The 25,359-nt window shown below is 29.1% G+C and overlaps 5 protein-coding genes across 5 annotated transcripts in view; 1 reads left to right on the top strand and 4 right to left on the bottom strand.

Moving 5' to 3' along the window:
* LOC123292438 (neuromodulin) overlaps positions 1 to 25,359 on the top strand; it is a 196,126-nt gene that overhangs the window by 83,766 nt on the left and 87,001 nt on the right. The window lies entirely within an intron of this gene.
* On the bottom strand, positions 229 to 2,327 carry LOC123292433 (glucose dehydrogenase [FAD, quinone]-like). Its single transcript, XM_044873091.1, has one exon. The coding sequence runs from the start codon at positions 2,115 to 2,117 to the stop codon at positions 330 to 332; it is 1,788 nt and encodes a 595-aa protein (XP_044729026.1). The 5' UTR covers positions 2,118 to 2,327; the 3' UTR covers positions 229 to 329.
* On the bottom strand, positions 6,623 to 9,509 carry LOC123292435 (UDP-glycosyltransferase UGT5-like). The gene is made up of 3 exons (XM_044873093.1): positions 9,254 to 9,509; positions 7,909 to 8,938; positions 6,623 to 6,953 (listed from the first exon to the last, which is right to left on the bottom strand). Exons 1-3 carry the CDS (start codon positions 9,498 to 9,500, stop codon positions 6,653 to 6,655), a joined length of 1,578 nt encoding a protein of 525 aa, XP_044729028.1. The 5' UTR covers positions 9,501 to 9,509; the 3' UTR covers positions 6,623 to 6,652.
* Positions 10,911 to 13,621, bottom strand: LOC123292437 (UDP-glycosyltransferase UGT5-like). The gene is made up of 5 exons (XM_044873095.1): positions 13,364 to 13,621; positions 12,492 to 13,301; positions 12,358 to 12,419; positions 12,200 to 12,287; positions 10,911 to 11,057 (listed from the first exon to the last, which is right to left on the bottom strand). The coding sequence occupies exons 1-4, from the start codon at positions 13,608 to 13,610 to the stop codon at positions 12,237 to 12,239; spliced, it is 1,170 nt and encodes a 389-aa protein (XP_044729030.1). The 5' UTR covers positions 13,611 to 13,621; the 3' UTR covers positions 10,911 to 11,057; positions 12,200 to 12,236.
* On the bottom strand, positions 14,667 to 23,761 carry LOC123294104 (the record flags this gene model as incomplete). Its single annotated transcript, XM_044875190.1, has 9 exons — positions 23,451 to 23,761; positions 23,290 to 23,379; positions 21,515 to 22,333; positions 21,222 to 21,441; positions 20,864 to 21,157; positions 17,717 to 17,922; positions 16,465 to 17,274; positions 16,051 to 16,270; positions 14,667 to 14,898 (listed from the first exon to the last, which is right to left on the bottom strand). Coding segments are annotated over exons 1-9 (3,138 nt in total), but the record flags the coding sequence as incomplete, so codon positions are not given.

Here is a 25,359-nt window from a genome sequence, read left to right as displayed (position 1 = left end):
ATAATTTGTTTCCGTTGTTTAGGTATGAGTGACTGTAAAACCAAATTGGGAGCCCAGCTAATTGACCAATAAATATTGTAGGTAAAGTTTTTGTTTAGCGAGGCCAAGCATATTATATAATAGGTTTTCATGAATTGAGCTGTATCTTTAGCTGCTCTTTTCACGATTTGTTTAATTTTTATCCGAAAATGAAACATCACTTTTATCATACGCTTTGAATATAACGAGTTGATATAAAAACACACATATTGATTGCTTTATTATACATCAAAATACAAGCCTCATAAAGTTTAAGTTTTAGTAAATGATACATAGTAATAAAGGGGACATTACAGGATGCTTTCTTTATTCCAGAAACTTTTTATTAAATCAGCACCTTTTTCTGCAATCATAGTAGTGGGTCCATTAGGGCGTCCATTAATTATTTCTGGAATTACACTTGAATCAATAACACGTAATCTATTTACACCATGCACTCGTAGCTCAGAATCAACAACAGAAGAAGAATCATCTTCCGGTCCCATTTTGCATGTACCACATGCGTGATTAAATGTTCCAGGTATTTCATAGATTTGACATTTCCAATAATCATCCGATCCAAATTCATATTTTTCACAGGCAGGTAGTTTATTTTTGACTATTTTTATATCAAGAGATTTTAAAGCTGGTTGCTTCATTATATTTATAGTTTCTTTTACACTTTCCAATAAATTATCAAAATCGTCGGGTTGAGAAAAGTAGTTGAAGTCAATCAGTGGATCAGAAAATGGACTATTGTCGCGCAGGCGAACGTAACCACGACTTTTGGGTTTAAGTACAAGCGGGTAAACATTAAATGCCATTTTGTTCGATTTTGGATCGAAAACATCATCGCATGTTTTATTACTTAAGCTACACTCATTACAATACATATAGTCATAGGGCTTGGTGTATAAAACAAAAAGCTTTGTTGCACTTCCGTTCTTTGAATGCGAGAAAATCATGGCTTCCATGGGAGAAGTCGACAAAGGACCTTTCCCTTCAAACTCTAACACTTGATTTAACGTACTTAAATAAGTATTAGAGAATGAATTTGTACTTTGATTTACTGAAAATTGCAAACCAACTAAAGTTACATGATCCATTAAATTATCACCCACTGGTAAATTTTTAATAAGAGCTATTCCATGTTCTGTTAAATGTTCTTTCGGTCCAATTCCAGACAGCATAAGAAGTTGAGGAGATTTTATAGAACCAGCTGATAAAACTACTTCCTTGCGAGCTTTTATTATAAAATTTCCATCACTACATGCCATAGAAATTCCATTTGCTGTTTTATTTTCAATTAAAACTTTTGTAACCAGACAATTAAGTTTTAAATGTAAGTTGCTTCGACGAATTGGTACCAAGTACGCGTTATAAGTAGTTACTCTATATCCGTTTTTTCTGGTTAATACAGTTGTACCAACACCAATAGGATTTGGTCCATTTATATCTGTTAAATTCAAACCTGTATCTTGTGCTGCTTTTATGAAAGCTGGAGTTATTTTGTTATAAAATGAATTACGTTCTATATGTACAGGACCACCTTTTCCAAAATAATTTGATGTTGTCGTATCATCTTGTACATCATAATCTTCAAATTTTTTAAAATATCTTTCAACGTTCTGCCAAGACCAACCTGGATTTTTATATATTTTCTCCCAACGATCGTAGTCGTCAGAATTTCCACGAGTATGAACCAATAAATTCGTGACACTTGTACCACCAAGAACTTTTCCACGACAAACTATAATCGAATTATTTACTAAACTAAATCCATATCTACTATTAGGCACGGTTGTAAAGTTCCAATCAATATTTGTATGGATAACATCTCGATATCCTGGAATATCCGTAACATCTTTATTTTCTACTCCACCAGCTTCAATTAATAAAACATCCCAATTTGATATTTCACTTAAACGGTTTGCTAATACCGAACCTGCTGTGCCTCCTCCTACAATAATGAAGTCATACTCTGATTTCAAATTCTTTGTTTCAGGATATTGACCGTTATTTTCTTTATTTTGCCCAAAGGTTATTCTTGAAAAACCAAAAATAAACACAATTACTTGGAAAATTTTTATTGCTAACATGTTTTCTTTAAAAAACGGAAGCCACTTTATTAATTTTATAATATTGGTTTGAATTAATTAACATCAGCACCAATTATGTGAACCGCGGATACATATAATTTAGGATATTTTTTGAATTTTCACAAGCAAATAAGAACAACATTAACACCTGTTGCTTATAGTAAATATTATAATTCTAAGTTATATGTTTCGATATTTGCATTTTTCTTTATAAAACACGCCAATAATGATGTGTTAGTGTTGCATGGTTAAAATTATTATAAAATAAGTGAAAACAAACAATTGACTGAGTAAATTGTTGAAATACCATGTATAGACAGTGTTGATGCGCAATCGTTTGTTTTTTTGACGTCACGTAAATAACAAAAGATATTCACTTTTAAATAGACACACTCACAACTGATATTCCTATATTAATACATGCTATAAAATTTGCACCTAATTAACGCCCTCGTTGGTAAACAGTGATGTTTACAAAAAAATGTTTCAAACAAAAGTTTTTTATTTTTTTATAAGGAACATTTTTTACATTTTAACTTTTGTTCTATCTCTAACGGTTTACAAGATGGGTCCTACGGACCCAAGACCCAATTGACCTATGATGCTCATTTACGAACTTGACCTCACTTTTTACGTCCTGAGTACGCTGTAAAAATTTCAGCTCGATATATTTTTTAGTTTTTGAGTTATCGTGTCCACAGACGGACGGACGGACGGACAACCGGAAATGGATTAATTAGGTGATTCTATGAACACCTATACCAAAATTTTTTTCGTAGCATCAATATTTTTAAGCGTTACAAACTTGGAACGAAACTTAATATACTATGTATATTTCATATATAGGTACATGGTATAAAAACTTGGGACGAAACTTAATATACTATGTATATTTCATATATACATGGTATAATAATAATACAAAAATAATTTAATATAAAAATTTGTAAGTATTGTTTGCAAATTAACATAAAATATACTTGATATATCTAGGGTCAAAAGGATAAAGCACAGACGTCAGCATTATCAAATTTTTAAGAGAAAAAAATTAAATATAAGGTAATTAAATTCATTGTTTTATTTTAAATCGGTTGGGAGGTACTAAATAAAAAATTATTAAAATCATATAGGTATTTATTATATTATGTTATACCTAAGTTTACCAAAAAGCGTTAAAATAGTATAAGAGCCCTTGACAAAAAAATAATTGACCTATGAAATTAATTGACAAAAGTTGGTTTTTCTCTACACCTTTATGAATTTTGTACATAAACGATCGAACGCCTATTTTTGGAAGTAATTTGTTGTATCATGTTCAATCAGAGTTTAAGAATCGAGGTTCTGTGTACCTTTATTATTATTTGTTAAAATGATAATCCCAACAACAAGAGGCAATTTTCTAATTTAATGTATGATATTTTCTATGTTATTATTATTTCTAGTTTCTATGAGTTATTTTCTGCGTTAAATTAAATTAAAACATCCTGTATAAGTGCCAGGTGATTAAAATACAATAAACAATTATGTATAGTCATCGCCTAGTCTAGACTTTAAAAAAAAATCGAATAAATAAATATTAAAAATTATCCTTGACATATATAATCGGAATTTTCCAAACAGTGATATAAATAAAACATGATACTTAGCAAAAAAAAATTGTAAAAAGTGGGTTTAAATTTTAAGAAAGAATTGTTATTTCCGTGCAATTCTTTGTTATTACTGAATGTCGAGGACCAGATGAATATTGTACGCAGCTTAAAATTTGAAAATGTGCTCTGTTTGTACAACAAAGTTCGAAAAAGTGACACGCATTTCTTTGTGCAGAATAACTTACGAGGATATTTGTATACCACAATATACATTTCAATGAGTGAGGGTAATATAATATATATCGAAAATCACATGTGCTCCTGGCGAATCCTAAAGGGCAAATTTTTTTATTGATTTTTCTTCTTTTTTTTTGTCAATAGGTATAACTTACAAAAAATTCAGTTTTAATTGAGTGTTCAAATATTTTATTTCTATAGAAAAAGATTTTGGATAAAAAGACCCAAGCCGCCTCTAACGACGTAGAACGTTTCTGCATATTTTCCCACATAAGAACGAATAAAGGAAAGTATCAAATAAGTAAACAGGGCGTTGAATTCGTACTTTTGCATAGTGCATCCCACGAGAGTGCGAGAGTACATACATATGCATACATTAAGCAATGTGTTTAAGAAAGAGTTACTAATGTTTTCTTGCTTATGTTGTAGCTTCGGTAGTAGACACACAGCATAGTAATGAATTGTGACACAACTCAACGATAGTTCACTACTATGCTGTTTGTCTACTACCGAAACTACACCATATGCAAGAAAACACACCTATAAGAGTATCTCTTTCTAATACGCATTGCTCAAGGTATTCATATGTAAGTACTCTCTCATACCCTTGGGATGCTCTATGCGAAAGGAGAATTGTGTGAAGTTCATCTTCGCGTCTTCCACAGCTCTAGATTAAACAATGATCAGTAATTTGGTTAGACTAAGGACACAAACAATCAAGTAGTTATTATGTTTTACATAAATGTTGGTTACAAGTACAGTCTAGGCCACTTTGCGTAATTGTAGAGAGGAAAAAGGGCCACATTGCTGATCGTCGGGGAAAAAATATACTTTATTTTATTTGACACCGACTATGTCAATTTTTAACAAATCATTTTCGAATAGTCATAGTCAAACTTTTAGGACTAGTTAATGATTGACTTAGAAAACAATGCCTGTAAGTCCTTAACAAATATAGAATACCTTTAACAAGCTCTTTTAATCGTCTTCGACCATCGGCTACATCTCGACGATCCGGTACGTAATTGTAGCTATGAAAGGTCCCATACTTTTAACAAATGACCCGGAAATTTAAGTCAGTGCTCTAAGAGTAAATTTTTGGTGTTTACATATTCTCCAACATATCTCCAGCATATTCTATCAACCATCGTCCATTTCATATACTGTATATCGTACATCGTTGTTGTGATACATATTCAAATCAAGTTGTAAAATTGAAATGTTGCTGTATTGTTAAAAACCTGCATATTAGTCTTCACTTGTCTAATGATTTTAGTCAAGTGTGAATTTTCTAATAAATGTGTGATTTCGTAGTTTACATATTATTTTTATATATGCCAGTTACCGTAAAATTGTAATTTCCGTCAGATTGTAGACCAACTAGTCAGATTATAAATTTATCTTCCAAAAAAAGACCAAAAACCACCCCAAACCTCACTAACTCGACCCAGACGGATTGGTGTGGTTTTTGGTAACCCGTTTACAATTTTGAGGGAAAATACAATGCCCACGGTGACATATACCTACAACATTACAAAATTATTTCCAAACCACTGAACTAACCTCCCCATACTTGGCCATATACTTTAAAAACTAAAAATTTTTAACGATTTTCATGTGGCTTTGTGCAAATATATTAAGGTAAGCTAATTAAATTTTTTTGCCAAAATATTTTCTATTTTTAAATGTAAAACAATGGTTTTTGAGAACGTTAACAGCGAAAATTTTTTATCAGGACACTAGAACATATGATTATAACTTTACATCCTATTATAACTTTACATTTACATACATTTTTTAAACAACGTATTTCATAATTTTATTTTTCGTCTATAACGCGTGCTATAATATGATACTGTGTAAAAAAAAGTAGGTCATACGTGAAAAAAATAAATGTTAACATAAAACGATATGACATTAAATCAATGTCCGTACAGAAGATAATGACGATGAAGAGTTTGTTCAGTATTATTTTATTTAAATTTTTTTCACTAATGCGGATAATCTACTCTGTATCCGCATACCTTTTAGTACGACAAATAGTACCTTTTAGTACGAAAACTAACTAACTATTGCATATGACCTTATGGTCAATATGCCATTAAAGCGTAATCGAATAGACAATACTTTTTGAGTTATTGACGAATGAAATTTGCAGTACTTAGTGTTTTTTTGAAAAAAGCATATCGAACACGTTTTAAAGTAGGTACCATAGAAAACTTTGAAAATGAAAAAAGTTTTTAAGTCATATGCATGTCAATTGACGGAGGTATAATGAAAAGAAAAAGTTGCTCGTATTTCTTTTCTATGTTTTATTCAGCAGAAAAACTGATTTTACCACGGGAACTAAAATTATTGCGTTTTCCAATAATGACAGCATGCTCAATAAGTTCTAGCAGTTTCAGATATATATATATATTTTTTGAAATATTGCAAATAAAAGCAAAAAAATTTTTTGGGAAAAAAAAGGCTTTGCCGTGAAAAAAACTCGAAAAATAAAAAGGTTACCAAAAAAGTTTAGCGGGCAAAAATTAGGCTCTTCTTCCGCAGAATATTTTGGGACGGATTTGTGATAATCGTCAATCTTTTGTTGATTTTGTTGAAGACATTTCAAAATTATCATAATAAGCTTGTAAGTTTTACCTAGGTATAACAGTTAAAAAAAAAATAAAAAGTTAATAATACCAACAAAATAAAGTAGATGGTTTATTATTCAGTTTTACGTTTTCTAATATTTGTATGTTTGGCTTTAAGGAAATGTTTAAAATATTGTCTTACATTTTTTACAATAAAATAAATAATACTAAATATTAACAATAAAATCAATAAAATGAATCCAATTACATCAAGTAATAAATATTGATACAATGGTATATCTGCACCAGCTGATCGTAGATGTGGAGCACCTTTATGTCGAATTACATATTCTACCCAATAAACGGCTTTGTCTAATGGATGCACTAATTGATCATTTATAATGTTTGAATGCCGTTTTACATTTTCAAAGTATCTAAAAATTAAAGTAATTTAGTGGTAAGTTACTTAATTAATGTAACACAAGAGTGCTAATAAAAAATACATTACAAGAGTGCTAATCAAAATACATCGTTAACTAAAATTTTAGAAATCTCAGTGCATCGTTTTATTTAAATGAAAATATTGAATTCTTAATGCGAAACCTTAATCAAAATATTTTACAAAGTTGCTCCAGCTTTCCTGGGTGAATTTTCTTAAGCCAGTTAAATTACTAGTACAATGAACACGTAAGAAAACACCTCAGATTCTAAAATTATTCCCCCGTTCGATTTTTACACGATATATTTAAGAGAGAAATAGTAGTTTTTAAGAAAACATACTTTTGAATAAATCGGAGTGTAGGAAGGTGTTTAAACTTAATCGAAAATATGTGAAAAACAGGATTTTTACAAAAAAATTAAATAAAATAAAATAAGGAAAAACGATTTTGAAAAAAAAACAAAAATTAGAAGGTTCTAAAGTTTAAAAATGCGATACTAATTAAAGCCAAACTCGTTCGAAACTTTACGAGAAAATATGGTTTTATCGCGAAAATATCGCGTTTTTCGTCATTTATTTTCTCTGCTTGTATGACTCGCAGGAAATCCTTTCTAATCTCAAATTTTTGTTATAAATGTATCTTTTTGTAAAAAATTTTCGTTGCAAATTAATATAAGGTTTTCCAACAATTTGCGAAAATTCAAATAGGTCCTTCGGAAAAGCCGTGCGCGATCGTGCTACGGCAATTTAAAAATTAGTTTCCGTTTTTGTTTTGCAAGAAACCTGTTTTTCGCATCTTTCCGATTTTTTTAACATATCTTCCTACACTCGACGATTTTTTCCCAAATTATGTATTCGCTAAAACTACGAAAAGCTGAGCAGGAGAATTATTTTAAAGTTTATACTCATTTTTTTGCACTATACTTCATGACAATAATAAAATTACTCACTTTTTAGTAGAAAGAACTTCATTGATTGCATTAGAAATTGTTTCTTCGGTAATATTTTGATAATCTAACATTAGACAATATCCATGTTTGTTGGCAATATTCATATTAATAAACTGATCAGCAAACATTGGTATTCCAATCAAAGGAACACCTCGTACGAGAGCTTCAATTGTACTTAAGCGTCCACCATGTGTTATAAAAAGTCTGACGTTCGGATGTGCTAATATGTCTGTTTGTGGATACCATTTACCAAGGTGAACATTATCCGATAAACCTTCAATAGTTGATTCATCCCATTTCCATAACACTTTTTGTTTTAATTTCGAAAAGGCCCCGATAAAACTTTTTTTAATTTCAACTGGCATTTCTTGACTACGGATATTTGATCCCAAACTAAAGTAAATAATGCCGTATGGAGCATTTTCCATAAGCATTTGCAACTCAGTAGGCAAGGGTTTTGGCTGTACCACATGTAATCCAGCAACTTGTACAACATTTGGGACAAATGGTCGAGGATATAAAGTAGTTTCATGTGAATTACTGAATATAATGGCTACATTCTTTGTCAACTCATGTAGATCAGGAGCACTTGGGAAATATTTATGCAAAATTTTATTTTGGGCTGGATAATGAACGACTTGTTTGTAAATATTTATATAAAAACCAAACAATGAGTTCACTAATCGTTGAAAAAATGTCATCCGATCCGAATAATTTAACATAATATTTGGAACATAAGAAAATGGTGCAGGGTTTCCAACTAAATCATCTACATACGTACACATTCCAGGTGGTGATGTTATGATTATTGGTGCATTAAAATGATGACCGATACCTAGTAACGCTTCCTGAGCAAATGCTCCCATTATAATAACATCAAATTTTTGTTTTGAATGTAATATTTTTTGTAGGTGTCTATCTTTTAAAACAGTATCGGTTACTTCAGTAAGAAAATCGAAAACTTCATTTGTATGAGTAACCACGTTCTTATTAAAAGTTGTCAGTATACCATTACTCCCATTTTGTGTTGCTAAAACGTTAATAAAAATTGAAATAAATTTGGAAAAATCATAATGATGTCAAACAGTGCTGATTGATTAAAATGATGTGATTCATTAATGTGGAGGTCTTAAACAGACTTAAATCTTTAAAAAACGCAATAATCTATGAAATGCCTAGACCATTAAAAAATGACCTATTTTTATACCCTGTAAACGTGAAATATATATCAAGGTATACTCAGTTTAAAATTTAGTTAAATTATTTGTACCTATCTTTAAGTCCGCTTAAAATTTAGATGTAAAACCTTTAAATAAATTATAACCCATAAATTATTATATTTTACCTTGGAAAGGATTAACAAAATCAATTAAATCCACTTCATGATAATTTTGTAATTTGGTTCCTCTTGGAAAAGCACTTACGTGAGTAACATTATGTCCTCGTTTTGCTAACGTTTCACACAAATCATATCCAATCATTGAATGACTTTTAGTTACCATCGGAAACAAGGCTAAAATATTAGCAGCATTGTTGAAAGTAATAAAATGAGCTATTAATGTAAATAACAATAAACGCATTGAGCAAGGCATCTGACCAGCTTAACTTTTTTTTATTTTTTGAATAAAAATATGATTAATTTTTGTTGGACTTGTAAGCTAAAAGTAATAATTATATGATACAAGGTTACTAATTAATACAAGGTTGTTCAATAAGATGTTACCACGTAAATTAGTAATATTGCATCTTAAGAACATAACATATACTAACATCTCATTGGACAACCTTGTAAAATACACTTGACTATATTTGTACCATTATTCTTTTTTATAACATTCCATAATCCAGTTAAAATTATGTCACGTTTTCTACAGAATTGTTCAATAAGTTGTTATCACGCAAATGATAGTCGTATTGTTAAAAAAATGTAACCACTTTAACGGAAAAAGCACATTGGCCAAGATGTTAGCATTTAAATGGTTGAGACCTGTATTTTAAGAATTTTTAAGAGTATAGTATTTTATTTGTAACAGTTATTATACAGAATGTTCGATAAACATCTAGGCATATAAATATCACGAGTATGAAAGAGTACATGCGTTAAGCAATGCATCTAAGTAAGAGGTATTATAGGTGTTATATGAAATTGCAAAAGTGATTTCTATCGTGGCTTATCTGTTGTAGATCATCTATTCAACTAAGAAACTCCCACTCTCCAAGCTTCTTACAACTATCTGAACGCAAGTCGAAGCTTCAACACATATATATAATATCTCCCACCTAGATGCATTGCTTAACGCATGTATTCTACCATACTCGTTATATTTATATGCCTAGATGTAGATCGAACATTTTGTATATTAGTCTTATATTATGTTCTTAAAATACACGTTCTTAAAATACTCCACTTACGTGGTGAAATCTTATTGAACAACCTTGTATAGCTACAATACAAGTTCTTAAACACAAAATCTTCAAATATTTATCATAAGGAAAATTTTAGAAGATAAATTATTATAAAATTTATGAGTGAATGCAGTTATTTACATTTAAGAATTTGTCTGACCTCAAAGGATCACTAATTTTTCAAATTTTAAGTATATTTCCAACAACGTATATTCCACAATATTTTAATTCTTCAAACAGAAGGCATCATATCGTTCCATGAAAATGAACATATTTTTATAAATAGGATCAAATAAAGACTATGTTGGATCATCTGCGTTGATCGTTAAAATTTATTAGTTTTATGATCGATTGAATTCGCCCTCCATCGCTATAACTTTTATCTGGTTGATACAGTTTAAAAAAAATACAGAAATTACATACTTCTATTTACAATTTTTTATTTGTTTTTACGTTTCCTAATAATATTAGTTTTTACAGGTTTTATGAATCGATTAAAATAGTGGTTTAAAGTTTTCAAAATTAAATAAATAATACTAGATATTAACAATAAAATCAATAAAATGAATCCAATAACATCAAGTAGTAAATATTGATACAATGGTATATCTGTACCAGCTGATCTAAGATGTGGAGCGCCTTTATGTCGAATTACATATTCAACCCAATACACAGCTCTGTCTAATGGATGCACTAATTGATCATTTATAATGTTTGATCGTTGTTTTGCATTTCGGTAGTATCTAAAACGTAGAGAGAATAAAATATTAGATGAATTGAATTGAATAAATAATTCATTTAAATCATTAACATTTAATGGCATACAGTATGCTCCACAAGTCTAATTTAAAGCGGTCTTCCAGCAAGGATGGAAGTTTATGTTTTTTGGGGCATACTGCAGATACTGACTCTCTTTTGATACTCGCTTAGAGTACTTGCGAAATATAATTAAATATTCTGTGTCTTAAGAACATTCTGGAAAATTAGCTCAGATAACTTAATTCTAAAGCTTGAACTTTACTTTTTAATGCAGACAGCTATTTTTATAAATATAACCTTGGTATTGTGAATTATATTATTACATGTAAATATTTTTATCATTGTCATGTAAAAAGATAACAAAAGCTATCATATTTTTTGTAAAATAATATGCAAAAAACATCACTTAGCATAAAATGCAGGTCGATATAAATGACACATTATTTGATTTAAATTTTAAAATAGTTTTTAAATTGAATTTTAAATTAAAATAATATTACCTATTCATGAGTAAAATAAAATTTACATTTTGCTTCCTTAGACTTTATGAGAGTATATACATACAGAACGTTAGTATACCAAATATCTGATTGCTGAGTGAATTTAAGTTTATAGAGTTATCCTAAAGTTATCGCTTTAGAAGATTCTAAGAACATGATTCCTTCTGGATTTTTGGATAATATGTACGACTAACGAAGTCTTCATTCGTCATTTGCAATTTTGAAAAGTTGTAGATAATAAAATTTACTACAACATCATAGCCTCTTAGCATTTTTACCATTTGTTTAATATTAACAGCTATAGATACTTTAATATTTACGTATACAGTACTTGAACACAAAATTTGATTTTTTAGGGTTTTTTTTAGGTCACTGAGAAAGCTTAGAGTAAAAAAGAAGTTTTAATTAGTTTGCAGTAGCATGCCCTAGCTAGATTAACCCAGCAGAAATAATTATATTTTTTAAATATCGAAAATTTGATTTCTACCGTAGCTAGATTTAGCTCTAGCTGGCACAAATCTCGCTGTAGCTATATCCCTATAGCGGTAGTGTATATTTACTCTTAAAGTTTTTCCTCAAATATAAAATAATACTTTTAATAAATTTTTTATTAAAAACATACTTACTTTTTATTAGAAAGTACTTCATTTATAGCTGAGGAAATTATATCTTCTGTAATATTTTGGTAATCCAACGGAACACAAATTTCATAGTCTGTGGAAATTTTTGTATTCATAAACTGATCAGCGAACATTGGTATTGCAATTAAAGGAACACCTCTTACGAGAGCTTCAATTGTACTCAAGCGTCCACCATGTGTTATAAAAATTTTAACGTTTGAGTGTGCTAAAATTAAATTTTACGAAATAATAATAAAAAAATTCGAATTAGGAAAGCAATTTTACACTTAAATCTCACCCAAAATATCATTTTGTGGACACCATGTACTAAGACGAACATTATCAGATAAACCTTCAATTGTAGGCTCATCCCATTTCCATAATACTTTCTGTTTTAATTTGGAAAAAGCTTTAACAAAACTCTTTTTTATTTCCATTGGCATTTCTTGACTTCTAATATTCGATCCAAGGCTAAAATAAATAACTCCATGTTGTGCATTGTCCATAAATTTTTTTAAATCAGATGGTAACATTTTTGGTTCTAGTACATGTAAGCCAGCCACGTTGACGACATTTTTAACTAATGGTCGAGGAAATGAAACACTTTCGTGTGAATTACTCAAAACAATAGCTACATTTTTCATCAATTCATGTATGTCTGGAGCATTTTGAAAATATTTATATAAAATTTTATTTTGATTTGGATAATGCACAACGTGTTTGTAAATATTTACATAAAATCCAATTACGGAGTTCACAAAACGTTGAATAAATGTCATCCGATTTGAATAATTTAAAAGCATATTTGGAACATATGAATATGGTGCTTGGTTTCCGACTAAATCATCGACGAACATATTCATTCCTGATGGTGACGTTATTATTATTGGCGCCCTGAAATGATGACCAATACCTAGTAAAGCTTCTTGTGAAATTGCTCCCATTAAAATTACATCAAAATTTTGTTTTGAATTGATTATTTTTTGTAAATTTTTATCCCTTAGAACTATTTCTGTTAATTGTCCATAAAATTCAAAAACTTTATTCGTATAGCTGATTAAACCATCCGTAAATATTGAGATTATACCTGTGTTGGAATTTTCCGTTTCTAAAATATTTATGACCAAACACCTATTTGCTTTATGATTGGATTTTATTTAAAAAACTTACCTTGAAAAGAATTCATAAAATCGGTTAAATCTACTTCATAATAATTTTGTAATTTTGTTCCTCTTGGAAAAGCACTTACGTGAGTTACATTATGTCCTCGTTTCGCTAACGATTCACACAAATCATATCCAATCATTGCATGGCTTTTACTAGACATTGGAAATAATGCTAAAATATTAGCAGCATTATTGAAAGTAACAAAATGAATTATTATAGAAAATAAAACAACGTTAATCACTAAGATCATGTTTTTAGCCAAATAACATCTTCTTACTTACTATAAAAAATTTTTTTAAATCATAATATTTTATCGTTTAATATGACGATTAAATCATATCGTTTAAGTCTACAAAGTGGTGCGAAAGTGATTATGCTATCGGAAGATGCTTTTGTTTTACAAAAAGCTTAGATTTATTTTTGGCAATTTTATAATACTCGAAGAAAAAACATTAGCCGCTTTATTTTTCCTTACGCATGTAAGAGAATCTTACTAATGTTTTAAAAACTTAATTTGCTCAGGATTTTGACTCAATTCTTATAATTTTATTTCAGAAGATTGACTTAACATGCAATAGAAGCAGATTTGAAACCCATCGCGATCTCCATATCTCTAAGAGTTCTTTCAAGCATCTGCCAAAAAACGTTGTGGCCCAATTGCAAATCAGTTGGAAAAACTCTCAGCGAATTTTATATAGAGTCTTTAAGATATTCTTTTAGAAAATGTAAACAATATAGGTTCCTCCAGTTAATCGTGAAAGAACTGTTATATCTTGATTTAGACATGTAACACAGTTACGGGCTTTTATTAACAGACACTTCCTTTTTGCGCCAAGTGGTGTATTATCTTGATTGTATTAAATAGTTGTTACTGCACATGCCCGAATGGAGTTTTATTTAATCAATTTTAATAGAAGAAATTTAAAAAATAGATTTTGATGACTGTCATCAACCTTAGTCATTAAATATTTATTTTTATCAAACTATACAACAATCGCAACGCCACTTCAGTCTTTTACAATAATATCAAGGTCGATTAATGTTTAATGTGCAGGTCGATTAATGTAAAATTAATGTTCAATGAAGGTACAGCAATTTTAAGTAAATAATTGTTAAATTTGCGTTTTAAAAATTCAATGACATATTTTGTCAAAATAAAAGTTCAAGACATCAAGACACTAAAACCTTTAATATCAAATTTTTTTTCAAAACTTTAATATTGAAATAATTTAAGATAAAATGAATGTAAGAAAATATATTATTCAATTTTAGTTTTTTTTCTTTTTACAAATTTTTTTAAACATAAAGATTTTATCATTAAATAAATAATACTAAATATAAACAATAAAATCATTAAAATGAATCCAATAACATCAAGTAATAAATATTGATACAATGGCAAATCTGCTCCAGCTGATCTAAGATGTGGGGCACCTTTATGTCGAATTACATATTCAACCCAATACACAGCTTTATCTAAAGGATGAACTAACTGATCGTTGATAATCTCTGATCGTCGTTTTACATTTTGGTAGTATCTAAAATACAAAATATGCAATCACTAAATTTATTTAATTTTGATAGTTGCTTTCGATTTACGTAGATAATCGAAAATTCTAAATGAGGACCAACAAATAATTTGTGTAGGGTTTAAAGTTTTTTTCTAAAAAACAAATATATTTTCACTTAATTAAAGTATTACGATACCATAAAAATGAAATTGATACTAAAAATTTGAAATTTTATTTTTCAAATAATCATTCTTAAATACGTCTTTTATGAAAATTTCATATCGATGCTCTGTTCGATTTATAACTATAAAAGTTGGCGTTTTTACCAAAAAGAGGGCACATAAGAATCGATATGAATTTTTCACAGAGGTTTTGTTGATAAATAAAATTTAAAATTTTTGTTATAATTTTCATTTTAACTCTTTAAACTATTTCGATACCCTAAAAGTGAAAATGATACCAAAAATTGGAAATTTTATTTATCACAGAGCTATTAAATGAACTATTCTTTTAAACGTCTTTTATAGTGAAAAATTCATATCGATTCTCTGTATATAGTTTATGACATATTAATTGTCCAAGTCAATGATTTTACCAAAAAAAGTTTTTCATTTTTATAAGCACAGAATATTGATAAAAGTTTTTATGTTAGTGGAAACATTTTAAAGGAACTTATGAACTAAAAAACCAACATTTACTACGACTTCTTCATGTACCACCATGTAAAAAAGGTTTTTTTTTTATAATTAATTTATCGTAAGCCGTACAAAGAATCGACTTAAAATTTACACAGAAGGCGTGTTAAATACTCATTAATTGACACACAAAATTTCAGTTTTTTGATAGCACTTTTGTCTTGGTATCAAGGCGCCTAATCAGGGTAGCGAGGGAGCTACGTGGAAAAGTTCAAAATATGAAAATGTCAGATTATTTTGAGACTTGTTCACAAGAAGAAATTATTTGCGTAGGATATATCTATTCTAACTTTGGCGTCTTGTGGTAGTAATGAATCTACGCTTACGGTAATTAAACTAAAATTTAAATCGTTCGTAGTCACAATTTCTTAGACTTAGCTTCATTCTGCCTGTAATCAATTGTAATAACAAATTTACATTTTAAGGCTGATATTAAATTGAAACAGACTAAATTTTTTTTATGGCGCTTAGAGGATTTACTTACTTTTTATTGTTAAGCACTTCGTTTACTGCTTGCAGGACTGATTCCTCCGTAATATTTACAAAATCTAATATAACACAAAATCCCAGATCACTGGCTCTTTTCATATTAATGAATTGATCCGCAAATATTGGTATTCCAATTATTGGTACACCTCGTACTACTGTTTCCGTTGTACTTAACAATCCTCCATGAGTAATAAATATTTTAATATTTGGATGTGCTGAAATGTTATGTAGGTGCAAATTATAAATTAAAAACTTATACCTTATTTATACTTAGAAGAGAATATAGGCCAAATGACGGTTTTTAAGGTTTCAATTTTTAAAAAACGGACAGCAACCTGTTTATGGGATTTCTATTTTTTGAAACGGAAATGAATTTTAAAACTTTAGGAACTTTGAAAACTTTACATACCTAATACATCATTTTGAGGGTACCATTTACTGATACGAACATTACTTGACAACCCTGGTATTGTTGGTTCGTCCCATTTCCATAGGACTTTTTGCTTAAGCCTGGAAAAAGCTTTTACAAAACTATTTTTAGTATTATTTGTTATTTCTTTACTTCGAACAAATGATCCCAAACTAAAAAAAATTACTCCATTTGGTGCATTGTCCATAAATTTTTGCAAATCTTCAGGTAGAGGTTTAGGTTTTGATACATGTAGGCCACCAACTTGTATTACATTTGAAACTAACGGTCGTGGGTATGCAATACTTTCATGCGAATTACTCAAAACAATTGAAATATTTTTCTGTAATTCATAAACATCTGGTGCGTTTGGAAAATATTTTTGTAAAATTAAATTTTGAATTGGATAATGTACTATAAATTTGTATATTTTTATGTATGTTCCAAATAGTGTATTAATCAAGCGTTCATAGAATGTCATGTGATCCGTAAAACCAAAAAGTCCATTTGGAACATACGAAAAAGGTGCTGGATTTCCAACAAAATCATCCACAAACAAATTCATTCCAGGTGGTGCTGTTATAATTATTGGTGCTTTCAAATGATAACCAATACCAAGTAACGCTTCTTGAGAAAATGCTCCCATTATAACGACGTCAAATTTTTGTTTTGAATTAATTATTCTTTGCAAATTTCTATCTTTTAAAACAATTTCTGTTGTATTTCTAATAAGATGAAATACCGTGTTTGTTTTCACGATAAAATTTTGATTCACCCATTTAAGTAATTTATCGGAATCTTGCTTAACATCTGTATCAAAAAGGTAAGTTTTTTATTAACTCGTTTACACCTATTAACGGTTGAAAGTAAAGACAAATATTTGATTCAGAAAAGTAATTTTGAATTTATCTTTCTATATCGATATATTTCAAAGAATATTTTATTGCAACGAGATACAAATTTTTGTGATTGTACTTCAACGATCAAGTACGTTACACGAAAATTTCAATCATTTTCTACTATCATTAACCGTTTGTTCAATTGAGATAGTCCAGGCCCTTGCTGTGGTCGATGGAACCTGCGATGACTTCACTCATTATTTAACGAGCTATCACAGGTATTTTTATGGCCAGTATTTCTATAGTTCACTAATTTGAAATTGATGATAAATTTCAAATAGGCATAAGGAATTTATATTTTTTCGGATAATTCATGCACAAGTTTCAAATTTAAATAAAAATTGCATACACACCTTGAAAAGGATTCACAAAATCGGTTAAATTAACTTCATGATAATTTAGAAATTTGATTCCTCTTGGAAATGCGCTAACATGTGTCACATTGTGACCACGTCTTGCTAACGTCTCACATAAATCATATCCAACAATTGCATGGCTTTTTGTTACCATTGGAAACAATGCTAGAATGTTCGCACCATTATTTAACTCAACAGAATAACTTAAATATATTAAACTTAAGAGTATAAAATAATTCATTTTTAAGTGTAGCTACTTCAAGAACTTGTTTTACACAGTTGAGATGACGGGACATAACAGTTTATTTAATGATTTAACTTTAAAATGTTATCGATTTATATAAAATGATGAATGCACGATAAACGTCGATGATAATTAATGAACTCCAGACAATAATGTTATATTCTTAAGTATAAGTAAATGTAAACAACGCTTAAGTTATTTACTACAAATTCTAAATTATCTGCTTTTTGTTAGGAAATTTTTTCATAATAACATTAAGTAGACTTCTTATTTTGTAATCGAACACGATAAAATGGTATAAAATAATTCGTCATTTCTGCAAGTTAAATTGTATTCCACAAAATCAGTCTATGTCAGTAGATTGAATAAATGATTTGAAGACAGAAATTTTGAGACAGGGTGTTTTCGTTTTAAATATAATAATATCAGTTCTTAAAGATTATTATTAAAATTTTACATGACCAAAAAGCAAAAAACTTCTTAATTCATATAATTTTACGAGAACTTAAATTCAGAAAGAATTTTAAAATTAATAGGTATAATTTACTTCAAACTATACATGTATGGGAACATCATTCTAGAAAATGTCCTTCTTTCAAATTTTTGAAAAAAAAAATTTGGGAGATATTAGTTCTTAAAGATTATAATTAAACTAACTCTTTGTGACTAAAATGGCTCAAAAATTTGTAGTTTACCTGATCATTTATATAGAACAAACTATGTATTTACACTACTTTCTAATTAGATTATTTTTTCTCAAAATATTTTTCCATTTTGATAATTTAGATATGTATAAAAATTATCAATTACAGTTTTACAGATTTGAAAATATGCATTTTATTCATTATAATCTTTTTGCATTAATTGAAGGTAAACAATTATAGTAATACAATTACTAAGCAAATTTTAAAATCGCGTAGATAGAAAATTATGATTATCAATGAAGAAATAATAATAATGAATAAATATACAGAACCAAAGTATTAACAATAGATTCCAAAACTAGAAGATACAAGTTTTCAAATGAGCTATCGTTGTTCCAAATTCGATTATTTTTCGCATCCAAACTCGTTGAACTGATACCGGTATACCGTTGCACCAAGCTACCTCTGCGACCAATTCTGTCACAATATTCGTGTTCAGCGGCCTCAAAAATCCACGAGTAATAAGTTTGAAATCATTTTCGTTACTATTAACCGATTTGTAAATTTAAAATACAATTATAAAATGCATATTAATTATGCTAATTTCATGTTTTTTATTTCTTATAAACAGACAAGGTCACAAAATTTTCTGGCGCTCTAACGAATCGAATGCCGTAAAGAGCATTCAAATCCGACTTACTGCTCAAATTTTTCGATCTTTGATCATTTTTTGTGCTTTGTTTCTTCGTCTATATAAAGTGATGAAGTAATTATTATTAATATTTATAAACTTCATAAATAATGAGTTGTGTGAAGCCAAATAAATCCAAGTTCAAATACTTCATAAACACGGAGTAAAAACAGGTAGTTCTTACTAGGTAAATCAATTCCAAGTAAAATTCAGAAATATAAGTATTCTTTAATTACATAAGAAATTATATAATAGCACGTGATGTTTGAATCAATATTTTAATAACATGTAACTATACCACTTGTTCAATTTACATCTAGGCATATAACTATCACGAGTATAACAGAGTACATGCGTTAAGCAATGCATCTAAGTAAGAGGTATTATAAATGTTATATGAAATTGCAAGTGACTTGTATCGTGACTATACAACAGTTCCTCTGTTGTGTGCCTGCAGAGAGTGGGGGGGGGGGTCAACACATGCATATAATACTTCTTACTTAGATGCATTGCTTAACACATGGATTCTGTCATACTCCTGATATTTATATGCCTAGATGTAAATCGAACTAGTGGTATAGTGATGTAGGGTAAAGGAATACATAAAATAGCCATTCTTAAGGAGTCCTCAATAACAGCTCCGATTATGATGATTTTTTTTAAATGTTTTTTTTTTTTTTTTGGAGCTGTTATTAATATTTCCTATTTTAATAAAGAGCGTTATTTTCAAATACATACCTGCAAAGGCATCCACAACATCAGTTATATTTACATCATGATAATTTTGTAATTTTAGTCCCCTTGGATGTACACTAAACATGTGTACCATTATGACCACGTTTTGCTAATGTTTCACATAAATCATATCCAACAATGGTATGGCTTTTGCTTACCATACCAAACAATGCCAAAATATTTGCACCATTATTTAGGGCAACAAAACCATTTTAAATATATTAGTGTAATAAATGATACTGATTGCATTTTAATTTTAAAAATATTGATAAAACTTTGTTCCGCAATTGTTTATAATCACTGGCATACTTAATAGTACCTAATATTAGATTAATTTTAATATAACTAACTTTTATATTTTAATGTTTAAATATTAATTTTATCATCTTGTGAAATATTGATACGTTTTTTAAGTACCCAACGTTTGAAAATAATTCGTAAAAATTTAAACATATTATCGGAAATGATTTCTACTAAATGTGAAAACTTTTTCTACTAGTATAGAATATTTTTACCCGACTTTCAAGTAGTGGTTATGTTTTTTTCGCCTATCTTGTATGTATGTATATTTTTTTGTAAATTTCTTTATTATTATTATTCGTATCTTCCAAACGGCTCACTGGATTTCAAAATTTATGGTATCATTATATTTGTTTCAAAAATCCAAGTGTTCTTAGATTGTTTTTGAAAAAACAAATAAAATGGCGGATTTTTGGAGCGAAATAGTAATACGTTAACAAAAAAAAAAATAATAATAAAATAATAAATAAATAAATAATTATTCAATGCAGTAAAAATTGTTACGTTTAATTAAATTAACAAATCCGCTTTATTGTTTTTTTAGCTTACTAGTTTTCTTAACTTGTACAGATTTTTTGAAATACAAAAAACTTTTTTTAATAATTAAATAACAAGCAGTCAATATGATTGATAAAATAATTAAAATAAATCCAATAACATCAATCAGCAAATATTGATACCATTGAATATCAGCACCAGCTGATCTCAGATGTGCAGCTCCTTTATGTCTAATGACGTATTCCACCCAATACACAGCTTTATCTAAAGGATGTACTATTTGATCATTTATGATTTCAGATCGCTGTTTTACATTTTTATAGTATCTAGAAAGTTAGAAAAAATTTTCTTTAGCTATAATACAATTAAACGATGAATGAAGTAACTCACTTTTTATTATTAAGTATTTCATTAATGGCTTCGGTAACCGATTCTTCTGTAATATTTTGGTAATCTAAAATCACACCTAAATCAAGATCCTTAGCTCTTTTCATTGTTATGAATTGGTCAGCAAATAATGGTATCCCAATCAAAGGAACGCCTCGAGCCACAGTTTCAATTGTACTTAATAGTCCACCATGTGTAATGAATAATTTTGTTTTTGGATGAGCTGAAACATAATAATGTTTTCAAAAGGTCTACTTTTATAATATTAGAAATTTTACGATATAGATTCTACTTACCTAATACATCACTTTGAGGGAACCACTTTCTGAGACGAACATTATCAGTTAATCCTTCTATTGTTGGTTCATCCCATTTCCATAAAACTTTAAATGATTTCAATTTGGCAAAAGCTTGAACAAAACTGTCTTTCATTGCCTTTGGCATATCTTTGCTATGAAAATTTGACCCTAAACTAAGATAAATGACACCTTCGTATTCTGTATCATCCATAAATGTTTGCAAACAATTTGATAATGGTTGAGGTTTTAAAACGTGTAGACCAGCCACATTTATAACATTTGGAACTAATGGGCGTGGATATCCAATACTTTCATGTGAATTACTCAAAATGATTGCTACATTTTTCATTAAAACTTTTACGTCTGGTGCATGTGGAAAATATTTATGTAATAATTCATTTTGAGTCGGATAATAAACAAAATGCCTATAAATATTTACGTAAGTTCCATATACTGTGCTAGTCAAACGTTGGAAAAATGTCATTTTATCCGTATAATCAAAAAGTAAATTTGGAACATAAGAAAATGGTGCTGGATTCCCAACAAAATCGTCCACAAACATACTCATTCCAGGTGGTGCTGTTACAATTATTGGTGCATTAAAATGATGCCCAATACCAAGTAATGCCTCTTGGCCAAATGCTCCCATTATAATCACATCAAAATGCTGTTTCGAATTTAGTATACTGTGTAAATTTCTATCTTTTAACACAATATCTGTTAACTTGATTATCGCATTATGTGTCGAATGTGTTTGCGAAATTATATTTTCGGACAGCCAGTCAGTTATTTTATCATTATTTTCAGTTTTATTATCTAAAATATAATAGTTTTAATTAAGAATTTGCAGTGTACGTAACTATACTAGAATTTGGAGAAAATCATAACAGATGTAGGTATACTAAATAATTAGGTACCAGGTAATTAGTTCCTAACATGGTAAAATAAGTAAAAGTAGTAGTGTAAAGTGGTAAAGTATAGTGCTTTAAAGTGGTTTTATAAAATAATATGTTACAAATATGCATCTACCTACAACTATCGCCAAAAATTTCACTCAATTAAATGAATAAATTCAATTATTTTTTAATATAATGAGATGTTAATTTATTTGGATAAGTGGACAACTTGCTGTATGGTTAATGTATTTTATATTTAATCATGTTATTTTAGTGAGGAGCAAGACTAAGATCAAAGATAAAGACTGTAGTTGCCTATCTTTGTCTTAAAAAGTTTGTTTTGTACTTTTTCTTACTCTCACGCATTGAGGTTTCGTCTTGCAAGTATACAAGATCAACGCTAAAATGTAAACTTGCAAGAGTAAGTGTGTAAGACAAAAATAATTAAACAAGATTATGTTTGGGGGGGGGGGGGGTGCAATACAAAAACAATCAAATATGGTTCTGGTCTTGGGCTAATCGCTGATTTCGATTATATTTCCTTAAATTTTCAGGAATGGAAAAATCATATTATGCAAATTTTAATATCTTTCTAACAATTTCATTATTCCTAATTTTTTAAGCTAAGACTGCCATTCGAAAAATCTGATTAACTGTTCAATTTTCTAGCAATGCACTAGAGGATTCTAGTACAGTCTTAAGCTAGAGGGTTCGATCATAAATGTTATACATAACGCATTAAATGTTACCAAATCCATCACTCAATATATTCGATGTGAAAAATAAGGATATTCGATGTGAAAAGAAAATCGGCAATTATTTGTATTTGGAAAATTTGCTCAACCAATATTTGATTACAATTTCAAAAATACTTACTGACTGAATTTTCAACTTCTTTTGTATTTTTTGATCTTAGTATACATTCTGATTCTCTACCCTGTGTCTCCGAACCGTTTGTGCTTCCATCTATAAATTTAAAAAGCTAGTTATTTTTCATAAAATAATTTTCACAAATATCAAAAAAAAATAGATATTACCATAAAAAGGATTCACATAATCAATTAAATTCACTTCATGATAATTTTCCAATTTGATTCCTCTTGGAAATGCACTCACATGTGTTACATTATGTCCACGTTTTGCTAACGTTTCACATAAATTGTATCCAATAATAGTATGGCTTTTACTGGACATTGGAAATAATGCAAGAATATTTGCTCCATTATTGTACACAACAAAACAATTTAATACTATAAACGTTGAAAGTATTATCATAACTGGCATAGAATATTTGTGGGGAATGTAAGAGTATTGACCTTGGCACTAATAAATTGTGTTTAACAGACGCCTGACTGTAAACAAAAACGTATTTAAATTATTATAATTTAGTTGAATAGTTAAATATAAATGTCCCAAGTTTTAAAGAACATTATTACTGTATGTATATAGTCCGGGGAACATAGGACACCTACTATCAATTGTAATAAACATATGGTTGTATCTTATAAGTTTTGTTAATAATTAATTAGTTTGAAATAAAATTAACAAACTATTATAATTGAAGAAACTCTCCGTAAATCTTCAAGTGGTTGTATTACTTAGGTGGTTTTTGTCAGCAAATATCTGACGACAAAACAAGGCACTGATGTGCGAAGATTTCAACAGTAAGGCAGATTTGAATGCGGTTTTCTGCATTTGATTCGTTAGAGTGCCAAAAAATTTTTGCCCTTTAATAATTGTATTTTAAATGGACTGTAAATATACTAAATTCACAATTCGGGTAATAGTGATGAAAATGATTCCAAACTCGTCACTCGGAGGTTTTAGGAGTAGCTGAACACGAATATCGCGTCAGAATTGGTTTCCGAGGTACCAGGTGCCTACAGTACACTGGGTACTCTGGATACTCCGGGCAACAGATATCTGGTCCCCGATTCTGACGCAATATTCGTGTTCAGCGTTTTCAAACTTTGACTATTTTTAGTGTTTCGTTTCCGTGACTACAACTAAATATTGCAGAAGAAGTTTTTCCTAATATATTTTATTTTTAAAATTTTTAAGTGTTGTCAACTGGGAATACGCAATTTTTGATTTTTGCATAATGAGTTCCTTCGTAATATTGATATTTTATTTATTTGAGATAATATTCTGTGCTTTGATAATGTAATTAAGTAAAAGATATATTATTATATTTATTTTAAAGAACTGATAAAAATAAAACTGTTTGTCATTACAACTTATATTTTTATTTATAGTGGAGAGCCGTAAGATTTATACCTCGGAATCCACGAACAGTCAACGAATTTTAATAAAGCCTGTGCAACTGCATTGTTTAAAGTTTAATTAAAGAAGTTAAAAACAAAAATTTGTTCGATCAATTTGTTGCAACTTTTTTAAGGGGTACCCCTTTGAAAAAATCGAAAAAAACGCAAAAAAAATTTTTTGGAATTTGATGAAGAAACTCGGTGGATGCGGTAATTTTGATCCTAAAAGTATCTATAAAAATCAGGTTAATTTAATGATTGGACCTTTAGAAAGTTACAATGTAAGCGAGTATCATGGGCATTCATTTTCAAAAAAGTTAGAGTCCCCCACCCAAAAAATTAAAATCCATAAAGTTGTGAACAAAAGGGTAGATAAGTGAGAGCTATAACGTGATAGTCTAAAGGAGGAATTTCCCAGCAAAGCGGGCGAGTATCTGCTAGTAACAGCATAACTGCGAAAATTTTCCATTCTTAATTCAAACAGGCAGTGTGTATATTCAAATGAGGTTTTGCTAAATAAACTTCTTTCATGCATATTCGAAATAGTCTTTTCTTTATAAAAAACTTCAGTAATCAAGTTAAATTTAATGACAAAATTAACATTAATTTCTGCTTCGTATAACCCAAAGATTTGAACTTGCCCAGCGAAGTTGGCATCTTGGCAAGCAAGAACTAGTTGTTA

Source organism: Chrysoperla carnea, chromosome 2, assembly GCF_905475395.1.
Source record: "Chrysoperla carnea chromosome 2, inChrCarn1.1, whole genome shotgun sequence".
Taxonomy (NCBI): domain Eukaryota; kingdom Metazoa; phylum Arthropoda; class Insecta; order Neuroptera; family Chrysopidae; genus Chrysoperla; species Chrysoperla carnea.
This window is presented reverse-complemented; position numbering and strand designations above follow the sequence as displayed.